General features: G+C 35.6%; 1 protein-coding gene across 1 annotated transcript in view; it reads right to left on the minus strand.

Moving 5' to 3' along the window:
- MROH9 (maestro heat like repeat family member 9) overlaps positions 1 to 12,047 on the minus strand; it is a 152,029-nt gene that overhangs the window by 34,230 nt on the left and 105,752 nt on the right. The window contains exons 8-10 of the mRNA XM_055324332.1: positions 7,976 to 8,094; positions 4,400 to 4,549; positions 1,438 to 1,592 (exon numbers count right to left, since the gene is read on the minus strand). Coding sequence (XP_055180307.1) covers positions 1,438 to 1,592; positions 4,400 to 4,549; positions 7,976 to 8,094 — 424 coding nt within the window. The remainder of the gene's footprint in view (positions 1 to 1,437; positions 1,593 to 4,399; positions 4,550 to 7,975; positions 8,095 to 12,047) is intronic.

Genomic DNA, 12,047 nt, shown 5'->3' on the forward strand with positions numbered 1-12,047 from the left:
TAGACACCTTTGTGTGGGTAAATTCCCGATACCTTATTAATCTGTGCTGGGTTCTGAACCCTATTTTATAGTGTCTCTGCATTTCGGTTCCTAAGGGAGGCCTGGTCCTCTGGGACACAGACATACCAGGTCTTTAGAACCCATTACCCCACTGCTCCTGCCTTTTTGGCTCAACTTTAGAACTATGCTTAGAACCACATGGACATCAAGTCTCATATACCCTGTCTCATTCCTTTACCTCTTGATCATACTTGTTAGCTGATCAGACAAGTCTCTCTATTTCTCTGATTTAGCTCAACTGCAAATCCTAGTCTTTTCTACCTCAAACCTCACCTACTATTGCAGAGGATCTGCTGATGACTATTTTAATTAAGTTCACCTAACTGTAATTGTGCTTGCTGTCTATACCTCCTCATTTCATATTGTTTGTATTGAATTCACTGGCAACTTTAATCCATGGGCCATTATCTCTCAAAAAAATGCTTGAAGGCTGGTAATATTTTACATACAATGGGTGCTTAATTCCTGAATGAGAAAACACTGAGTCTTATAAAGATTTTTAATTTCGGAATTTTCTGAGTAGTAAAATGCTTTGTATTTGTGAGCCTCCCAAATTAATAAAAGCTTTCAGTTGGAAAAAAAGGTCAGTCATATAATTGGTTTAACATTTTATGGGTTTCGGTATGCCTTTACAGATGTTAACTTATATAATTGCTTTATAGATAAAGAATTTTTCTCATCTCACAGACAAACTGAGGACCAAGGTGTTTAGAAATTTGTGTGGCTGAGAAAGAATTCAGATCCATTTGTTTTCAAAGCCTGAATCTTTTTCTTAATGTAATTTCCTGCCTTTTATACTGTTAATAGTAGAGAAGTCTTGCCTTCCTTCTCAAGGTACAAATGATAGAAATAAAGTGCTGTCATTTACTACCCTCTTCTAATGTGAGTTAGGCTCATATTGTCCCTTAAGCTCACATTGGTATTCTTTTCTCCTTAATATTTTCTGTGATCCTGGATCATGAATTTCAGATAAATAGCTAAGGAACAGCTACTTCTAATGTTTCATTATTTTGTTGGTGGATAGAAATACCTTACATCTGTTTTTTATAAATGAGAAAAAAGCACTATAAATTTTATCACTTATGGCAAAAAATCCATCATTACTTTGAGGAGAGGCTTGTTCCTATGGAATATGCAGTAGAACACAATTTAAAGTATCACATAAATAATAGTGACCATGATCATTTGTCAGTGGTGTTTACTCTGTGTAGGTGTTGTATGAGAATATAAATAAAATGCATGATGTTATTTAAACTTTATGATCATCCTATGTTCTACAAAAATAGACATCCTTTTCAGAAAAAAAGAAGTGACCTTAACTCTGTCCAGCTCTGTCATATTCTGGAGACCCTTGTGGAAGGTGTAAGGGTGTCTTACTTGTCTGCTGGGATTGGGTAATCCATAAGTTGAAAGATAACCTTCTTCGGTGAAGTACGTATCAACAAGGTGATGACCCGCAACAAAGTATGCCTCATGACAGGAGAAGAGTGTTCACACAATTGCTTATAAATAGCATCCACAATCTTAGACACCTGGAAAAATAATTTCAGAGTCTTTTGTTCCATGGCCACCTCTAAACCAAGGATTTCTTGGATCTAAGAATTTAGCCCTCCTCAGAATGGCCAAGGCAGCAATTAACACACAAATAAGCACTAGAGGAAAGTATATTTATATGTATGACTACACAATGTAAAATATTTGTTTTGATGAGAAGTAAGCCTATGCATTTATTGATATTGGGAAAATACCCAGTTTTTTTAAAAATTATTTGGGGAAGGTAGACTTCATTATATAAGACATAAAAGCTCGGTATAGAGAACATGGATAATTCAAATCCTTTAAGAAGGAAGTCAAAATTATGGAGCAGAATAACAATGGAATTTCAAAAAACCTTTCTGAAAGTTAAAGAAGACTTGAATCTACATATGGAATGGTTAAACTATGTGTTGGAAGAATGATCCAGAATGGTAAACACTGGGTCACATACTCTTGCAAATTCTACTCATAGGCCCTATGTCAGTTTTATTTTTTCCCCTTTATATTCATTCTTGAAAAAGGAGATTACTAGCCAGACCTGAAATTTGTCTCAAATTAGTGGCTATATATTTAACATCAAATTCATCTAACCGGATAACTTCACTATTTTGAAAATATTCCTCAGAGATCATAAGCTGAAATGTTGGTTGATATAATTTACATTCAATTGCAATTGTCTCATATACAGTTAGTTATCTAGACCAACCCTCAACTCCAAGCAAAAAAATAAAATAAAATAAAATAACTGAAGTGTTAAGAGTGCAGGACATTCCTTGTGCTGCATATGCTCCAAGGTGAACACAAAATTGTGGACATTAAACATTGTTCTTCTCCACTGACTTTTTAACTATGGGTTTAGAGCTCTTTCTTCTTATCCTCTTTTCTTTTCCATGCAGCATGTCCCAAAACAAGCCAACTATGTTACTATACACTCAAGTACAGCAATTATGATCTGCTTTAATTCCTAAAAGAAGACTTGCTGTGTTAGATTTATTTAGAGATTATAAGCCCATATACTATATATGCAATTTAGGTTTTTTTCAGGGATACTTTTAAACATGAACAATTTTCCATTATAACTGATTTTATTTTATTAAAAAATATCTTATTTATTTAGTTTTAGAGAGAGAGAGAGTGATGTGAGCAGGAGGAGGAACAGTGGGGGAAGGAAGGAGGGGCAAGAATCTCAAACAGACTCCACACTGAGTGAAGCTCTGTGTGGCTGGATCTCACAGATTCCAGATCAAGACCTGAGCCAAAACCAAGAGTGGACCCTTAACCAATTGAGCCACTCAGGCACCCCCTTTTATACCTGATTTTAGAATCCAATCCAGTTTAAGACAAGAATCCACTGTATTCAGTACTTCAGTTGTTTGTGGGAGCTGAGGTGGAGTAAAAGTTGCTGAATTTCCATCTTCATTCAGTTGCTTTCTCCGTATTCAATAATTTTACTGTGCAGAGGCTAGTTTTACACATCTAGCTTTCTGTCAGGCTTCTCTTCCTCTCTACAGCCTTCATCCAGCCTCTCTTTCTCAATAGATGAGAGAACTTGAATTGGTCAAGAAATAGACTGTTGCCTTCCAGCTTCTCCCTGGGTCGTGCTTGCCTTTGGGAATCCTCCCATCTGTAGCCTCATTGGGAGGTCTATAGAAAGCTTTACTTCCTCTTTCCTGCTGTATGAATTTGAGTATGAGCTCTTATTTTATTTTCAATTACATAACACTGTGTGTCAGGACTGGGATCTGGGAGTTCAGCCCAACCCCCTCAGGGCTGGTTTCATGAGCATGTGATCTCTACATTTGCACAGGGTTCTGCACTCAGAAGGTTCAAAGCTTTGCTGTCGCCATCTTCAAATTTTTAATATTTTTATCTTTGAGCTTGTGTTTGGTAAGTGAAGCCCAATGGGACAACGGAGCATGTATATGAGCAGGCATCAGCTGTAATTCCTGTGTGTAGCCCCATTCACATGCAGCACTCATTAAGTGCACAGAATTCCAGTGGACCCATGAGCATAGGAGTCAGAGGGACATCAAAGTGAGTATAAGATAAGCATTTATTGAACCCTCACCCATCTAAGTGGAAAATGATGACTCATCGATAAACTGAGGATAGAAGGTGTTAATAGAATGTGTGAATGACAAGAAGTAAAATAAAAACAATTGAGTTAGTTTTGTGTAGTGTTTCTGTTCTTTTCGTAAGAAGAAAAACATATTCCTGTGTGAGCTATGAAATATAAATTGCATTATTTTGTTGAATTAAATGCTCATATTTATATGTATAACTTAGAAAGACATTAAATAGAAAATAAAAATGCTGTGACAAATTGAAAGAGACTGTAGAGGAAAAGGAAATATCTTTCATATGTTTGTATATTTAATGGCACTTTTTCCCCATGTTTTGAACAGGAAGCCCTGTATTCATTTGCACTTGGCCCCACAAATTATGTAGCCAGCACTACAGCAAGCTGAGGGTCCTTGAAAACTTCCCTTAGTCATTATACAAAAGATTTCAATTATAACTATACTAGTTTACTGTCATTAATGTATTCTTTAAAAAAAAAAACAGTTGCAAATGTGTCAAGGTACTATGATTTGGTATGATTGGTAGGTCGTAGTTCATGACATTATTTTCTAAACTTTTCTGCATGCTTGAAATATTTCACAAAAAAGCCTCATTTGATTAAAGTAACATAGTGAACAATAGCAAGAAATAAAAAGGAAAAGAAATAGGCCTATAACAAAGGCAACAGGAACACTTTAGAGAATAAAATCTGTGTTCCCTTGCTCATTGTCAAGTATCTTACCATGGTGACCTTATGGGCATGATATTCCAGAGTCATTTTCAGCATGGTTGACGCCTCGAATGCAGTTACACAATTGGGTGAAGAGAGTCTCATCAGGAGACTCCACACAAAGTCAGTCAGCAAGGATGGCATTAGGGTTTGTCCTACATACTGAAACCAAAAGGGGAGAGACATGACTTCAGGCCTTACCTACAACAACATGAGAAAGACAACTAAATTCAACCATCCTGGAGGAAACTCCAGGGCCAGGTAGGACCACAAGATTTTTATGGGCCTTAGGCATATTTGCTGTTGTGGCCCTCTTCCTCCATTCAAAAAATGTTAAATATCGTATTTTACAACTGTATTGTTACTGAGATGGCTATAATCCAAGTAGAATTACATCTACTTTTTTCTTCTGATTTTTAAGGCAGTTAGAACATTTTTATCTGAATAAGTCAGCTTTGGGGCCAGGCTAGGAAACAAATGGAGAATCATGGTATTACAATTAAAAGAACCTTGTTAAAAAATATATTAAATAAATAAATAAATGGAACCTTGTAATATTGATTTTACACCAATTCAGCTGTTTGAATAAAATTAAAAAAAGAGGAATACCCATAGACCATAAAATATGAACAAAATTGCATGATTATGGATCTCTCAGTTAATAGAGATAAATGAGTAACATTCTTCCCTTTAATATACATGAATATATATGTATACATTACATTTATATTATAAACACATACAGACTCATACACATAAGTCATTTCCCCAAGTATAGAAGGTACTCAATCTTGCCAATGAAAGCTTATCTACATCTTTATTAAAAGGATAGAGCATAGCTCCTTTTGGTCAATAGTGCAGGTCTGAGTGAGAATGGGTGGCCACCAGGCTCCTTCCTACTGGGCAGGGTGGGTAAAATGTGGTATTCTTGGAATGCTATGGAAGAAAGCTAAAGGAAAGTCACTAGGGGCTTGGTGAGGTGGATTGAGTATCACAAATAGCTTGCCTTTCTTTAAGGAAGACAGATTTAATTATATGATATGTTGAATTAAAAAAAAACTTTGAAATGGGGGAATGTTCTATTTAACTATTTGTTTACTTAATAAAATTACTTTAGTGTCTATTTAAAAGTTGTAGAAGAAGCAATTTCTAGTGAAAATTAGAACTACTGTTAGAAGTTTCTGTCATGTGAAGGTACAGGTATGACAGTAGACTACATCAAATGACAGGGATTGCCTATAAAATGTGATCTATGGGTAACTCTTTGGAAATATACCAATCCCATAGGACCAGCTAGCTTCTTTAGAAAGCACCCATACTTCCCCTTGTTTCTTGCTATTTTTTTCATTATTACATATCCTTGATGCTACTCATTGTAGTGGCTGCATGATATAGTATTAACTTGATATTCCACAATTAATCATCTATTTTTCTGTGTTTGACACACAGTTTTTTTAAAAAAATAAATCATACATCTGGGAAGAGTCTCTTCTCATAAAAATATATATTATTTTGAGTTTTTTCCTTTCTATAAATTTCCATGAGTGAGATTAGTAGTTTATTTGGTATAAACACTTTTTTTTGGTTTAGTCTGTGATACTTTTTTTTTTCAGTTTTGTTTATTTATTCATGAGAGACACACAGAAACAGAGACATAGGCAGAGGGAGAAGCAGACTTGCTGCGGGGAGTCTGATGTGGGACTGGATCCCAGGATCTGGGGATCACAACCTGAGACAAAGGTGGATGTTCAACCACCGAGCCACCCAGGCATCCCGTCTGTGATACTTTTATGACCTTCTGTGGCTTCTTTAGGAGACAATGTCCTTTCTTATAACTGGTCACTATATAAAAGAACAGTCTCTTAATCTGTAAATTGCTTTTTTTTTAAAAAAAATTCCATCTTTTCATTTCATGGTGTTTTGTTTCTAGCCCTCTTGGCTAAAAACCATGATGCTTATCCTCCTATTTGTATCCTTTGGACTTTGTCTTTGGCTATGGTCTTCTTGGTTCTTACAAGATTCTTACTACAATCTTGTATCCTCAACTCACCTGTTCCAATTTACCTCTGAAAATCCCAATTTCAGGGTTTTCCAGCTATTGCTCTTGCAAACAGGGCCAAGACTGGCCTGCTTTGGTCTCACAAGTGGCAACTAAATAGCAGGTCATGAATGCAAGGACCCAGGGCCCCCTCCTCAAGTCCCAGGATTTCCAAATCCAAAGGACATTAAACTCAGAAAATGCAGAACACCAACTTGAAATTGGTGGTAGCTAGCCTCATGAACCATTTGGAAGGGGCTCTAAGGAGGCATCCAGTCCTCCACTCACTAGCTCAATCATGGTGCTCAGGATTCCAATTCCAGGCACTGGAGTGGAGGATGGAAGGATGTAGAACAATTTTCTAGTATACCTAGATGGATGCTTGTTTTTTTCTATGTAAATGGACAATTTCATAGTCAACCAGGCTCGTGATTTTTGAGGGGAGATGGGTAAGAAAAAATGCTTGATTTTGGAAAAATGCACTATCATGTAGATGTGTATTTAAGACACCTGCAGTATTTTTGACCATATAATGTCAGATGTATCACTTCTACATCTTCTCAGCCTCCCATAATTCTATCTCAGCCATGGGAGGAGAAGACACTGCTTTATGTTTGTAATTTTAGGAGGGACCATAAGACTCTCCCACGCTAGCCTGAAGGGCTTCCCCAGCAGCTCTGCTGAGCTATTGGCTCAATACGTGTGGCTAGAAGGCCGTTTGTTGGGACAGCCCAACCTAGGCTGCAGAGCTGGGTGATCTTTCAAGCATATGGATACTTTGAAGAAAGTGAGAGAGTATACAGAACCTCATGGTATTCCCCAGGGTTGGATCAATGTAAAAACTATTTACTTGCTACTGAGATTTATCATTTTATCTTAAATTCTTTTTAATTTAATGGGTTTTTAAAAACAAAATCTAAAGCAGATTATTTTGATGCTTGCTGAGTAAATTATAATACTATTGAAAAGCCTGTTAATTGGTGACTTTATTAAGTTTGCTACATAACCAGAAGTTTCCCTTCTTTAGTGGATATTTATTAATCAAACAAAAAGAAGTATAAAACTAGAAAACACTTCTATCATTTGCATTCTGTAAGGATTCCATAAAATAATATAAATTGCAATATTCAGGAATAACAGGCATTATTCTTATTCATAGAGATGAAAATCAAGGGATCCCTGGGTGGCGCAGCGGTTTAGCGCCTGCCTTTGGCCCAGGGCGCGATCCCCGGAGACCCGGGATCGAATCCCACGTCGGGCTCCCAGTGCATGAAGCCTGCTTCTCCCTCTGCCTATGTCTCTGCCTCTCTCTCTCTCTCTCTCTCTCTCTCTGTGACTATCATAAATAAGTAAAAATTAAAAAAAAAAGAACAAACTAGAGATGAAAATCAAGAAGCCAAATACTCTACATATTACTTACTCTGTGCTTCACTGAACTTTACAAACATGGAAAAAATTTATTAAAAATATAGACTGATGAAATAAGTTGCCACTAAAAGTAATAATACACATGAAATAAAAGCCATAGGATAAAGTAGGGGGCAAGTTACCTGGGTAATTTTAGTTTTGTCTTGTTGCAAGTCCATTAGTAGGAATTCTGTATCAGAGGGAACAGGTAGGAGGCCATGATTTCCAGAATTACACACTGTAGATTTAATTTCTTCAATATCTGCTTATTAAGAAAAAGAGTTTAAGGTTCTTATTTGATCATTATTTCCTTCTATGACATTGCTATTTCCAATTTCTCCTTCCTACCCAATTCTGGAGATCTAAAGTGTTCTGAACATTTAACTCTCTGTTAATAGTTTAATTACATCGAATAAAGTGTTTAAATGAGGCCTCTGTGGAATACAAATGAAAGACAGATAATTTTAACATGTTGAGCATGTGTTGAGTACATTTAGTCCATCAAATGCATCACTTTGTGCACTAGGAAGGCTGTCATTACATTGGAGTGTTTATTGGTAGAAGAATAGACTTGGAGGTATTTTGCAAAGAGTTGAAGAAGTTATATATCAGGAAAGCCAGAAGCTCTCAATGAAAACTTCAGGGGCATATGTCTTTAATTCCGGAGAAGGTGAATTTCAATAATTTCATTTGTTTGTTAACAGCTCTGTAGAGATTTGACAGTTTATTTAAAATGTACAATTTGGTAAGTTTTTATATATGCATATACCAATGAAAACATTACTGCAATAAAAAAATAAATAAATAAAAAATAAGAAAGCCCAATCATATTCATTCCCTTCTTCACACCTGCTCCCTTGTACCCACCCCTGATCCAAAGGCAACCACAGATCTGCTTTCTGTTATCAGCTTTGTCAAGTTTGTATTTCCTATTTTATTTTTTTTAATTTCCTATTTTCTAATTTTATATAAGTGGATTCATATAGCATGTACTCCTCTGTTGTTTGGCATTTTTCCCTCAGCAGAATTATTTTGTGATTCACCCAAGTTGTATGTATCAACAGTTCATTCCTGTTTTACTGATGAATACTATTCCATTGCATGTATATACCATCATCTGCTAATCCATCTGCCTACTGATAGACACTTGGGTTATTTCCAGTTTTCGGCTTTTCCAAATAAAAGTGCTGTCAACATGTGTGTACAAGTCTTGGTGCGAATATCTGCTTTCATTTCTCTTAGGTAAATCCTAAGTTATGGAATGACTGGATCATTTGATAGATGTGTGCTTATCTTTTTAGGATACTGCCAAATTATTCTCCAAAGCTGTGTCATTTCACATTCCCTTTAGCAATGTGTGAGAGTTCTGGTTGCTTCACATCTTTAATAATAAATGGTATGGTTGGCGTTCCAATTTTAGACATTTTAATGAGTATATAGTGGGGTCTCATTGCAGTTTTTAAGTTAAATGCCTTTTATGACCAAATATTGAACATCTTTTGGTGTGCATCCTTGCCATTTGTGCTTCTTTGGTGAAATGATTCAAATAGTTCAAATTTAATACTTTTTTAAATTTGTTGTCTTTTTTCTTACTTAGTATTCACTTTTAAATTCTGGATACAGGCCTTTTATCAGATAAGTAACTTGCAAAAATCTTCTACCAGTGTGTGGCTTATCTATTCTCTTAACAGTGTCTTTCAAAGAGCAGAAATACTTAATTTTTCATTTTTAAAATTTATAGGTCAGGCTTTTGGTGGTGTGTTTAAGAAATCTTTGGGGCACCTGAGTGGCTCAGTCAGTTAAGCATCTCACTCTTGATTTGGGCTCAGGTCATGACCTCAAGCCCTGAGATAGGCTCCATACTCAGCATGGATTCTCTCCCTCTCCTTCTACCTCTCTCCCTTGCTGCCCTCTCCCCTGGGGCGGGGGGGGGGGGATGAACAAAAGAAAGAAAGGAAGAAAAGAAGAAAGGAAGAAATAATGAAAAAAAAACTTTGGCTAACTCAAGGTACAAGGACTTCTAGTTTCATAGTTTTAGATTTTATGTTTAGTCTTATGGGTCCATTTTGAATTAGCTTTTGCATTATGTATCAGATACAGGTCAAATTCTTTTCTTCTGCATATATAGATAACCAGTTTTTCCAGGACCATTTACTGATATTTACTCTTTCTTCACTGAACTTCCTTTGAACTTTTATCGAAAACCATTTGACCATAAATAGGTGGATCTATTTATAAATTTTTGTACCTGTGTTCTTGAGGAACATTGGCCTATAGTTTTTTTGTTTTTTGTGTTTCTTATAATGTCTTTATGTGCTTTTGGTATCAGAATGTTGCTAGCCTCACTGAATGGGCAAGTATTCCCTCATTCTTTAATTTCTGGAAGAATTTGTATAGGGTTGGTATAGTTTCTTTAAGTGTTTGAGAGATCATTTCAGTCTGGAGTTTTTCTTTATGGGTATTATATTTTCATTTTTGCTCAAAATGCTTTCAATTTCCATTTTTATGTCCTTTTTTTTTTTTTTTTGACTCATGGGCTTTTTAGAAGTGGATTACCTAGTTTCCAAATATTTTGAATTTTCCAGATATCTTTCTGGGTTTTATTTCTAATTTAATTCCATTTTGGGCAGAGAATATATTTTGTGTGATTGAAGGAATTTGTTTTCTTAAGACTTGATTTATGGCTTAAATATGCTCTATGTTGGTAAATTTTGTTTTCTCTTGAGAATGTTCATTTTTCCATTATTAGTGGAGTATTCTATAAATGTTAGATCAAGTTGGTTCAAGTCTATATCTTTAATAATTTTCTGTGTTATAAATTATTGAGAGAGGGTTACTGAATTCTCTGACTGTAATTCCAGATCTTCTTCATTTCTCTTTAATGTATTTTGATTTTTAATTTGTACACATTTCTGTTTTTATGGACATATGTGTTTAGAATTGTTATGTCTTATTAGTTAACTGATCCTTTTATCATTATGAAATGACCCTCTTTTTCATTTATATTATGTTATTTTTTGCCTTAAACAGGTGATTATCATTTTAAAAGGTTTAAATAATGATAAAAGAATTATAGTGTATACCTACTTAGTTGTACTCCATTACTCTTCATTCTTTTATGTAGATCTAGATTTTCACCTGGGAATTTTTTTCTTGAAGTATTTATTTTAATATTTCTCATAGTGCATATCTGCTGATGAATTCTAGCAGCTCTTGTATATCTAAACATGTCTTTTTTTTTTTACATTTTTTTTTGTTTTTTAAAGTTCTATTTATTTATTTATTTATTTATTTACTTATGGTAGTCACAGAGAGAGAGAGAGAGAGAGAGAGAGAGAGAGGCAGAGACACAGGCAGAGGGAGAAGCAGGCTCCATGCACCGGGAGCCTGACGTGGGATTCGATCCCGGGTCTCCAGGATCGCGCCCTGGGCCAAAGGCAGGCACCAAACGGCTGCGCCACCCAGGGATCCCTAAACATGTCTTTATTTCACTTTTGTTTTTAAAAGAATTTTTGCTGGCTAAAGAATTCCAGACTGATTTTTTTTTTCTTTCAGTACATTGGGAGGCTGCTCCATTGCCTATGGCTTTTATTGTTTCTGATGAGAAATTTGCTTTGTTTCTCTGGATGAAATGTGTCTTTTTTTTCCCTCTGGCTCTCTTAAAATTATACAGTTGATGTCTGCTGGAGTTTTCTTCATTTCAGATATTGTAGTTTTCATCTCCAGAGGTTCAATGAAGTCTTTTAGAAAATTTTCCTTTTTTTTTTTTTTTTAAGATTTTATGTATTTATTCATGAGAGTCAGAGAGAGAGAGAGAGAGAGAGAGAGAGAGAGAGGCAGAGACACAGGCAGAGGGAGAAGCAGGCTCCATGCAGGGAGCCTGACGTGAGACTTGATCCCGGGTCTCCAGGATCAAGTCCTGGGCCGAAGATGGTGCTAAACCGCTGAGCCACCCAGGGATCCCATAGAAAATTTTTTATATCTTTAACTTAACATGCTCATCTTTTCCTCTGAATCCTTAAATAATTGGAATATATTACAATAATTGTTTTATTATCCCTGTCTACTAATTCTATCATCTGGATTATTTCTGTGTTAGTTTTGATTCATGTTTCTCTTCATTATGGCTTGTAATCTGCTTCTTTTGCATACCTAGTAATTTTTACTGGAAGTCTGACACTGAATTTTAACTTGTTGAGTGCAGGAATTTTTGTA

Source organism: Nyctereutes procyonoides, unplaced genomic scaffold, assembly GCF_905146905.1.
Source record: "Nyctereutes procyonoides isolate TBG_1078 unplaced genomic scaffold, NYPRO_anot_genome, whole genome shotgun sequence".
Taxonomy (NCBI): domain Eukaryota; kingdom Metazoa; phylum Chordata; class Mammalia; order Carnivora; family Canidae; genus Nyctereutes; species Nyctereutes procyonoides.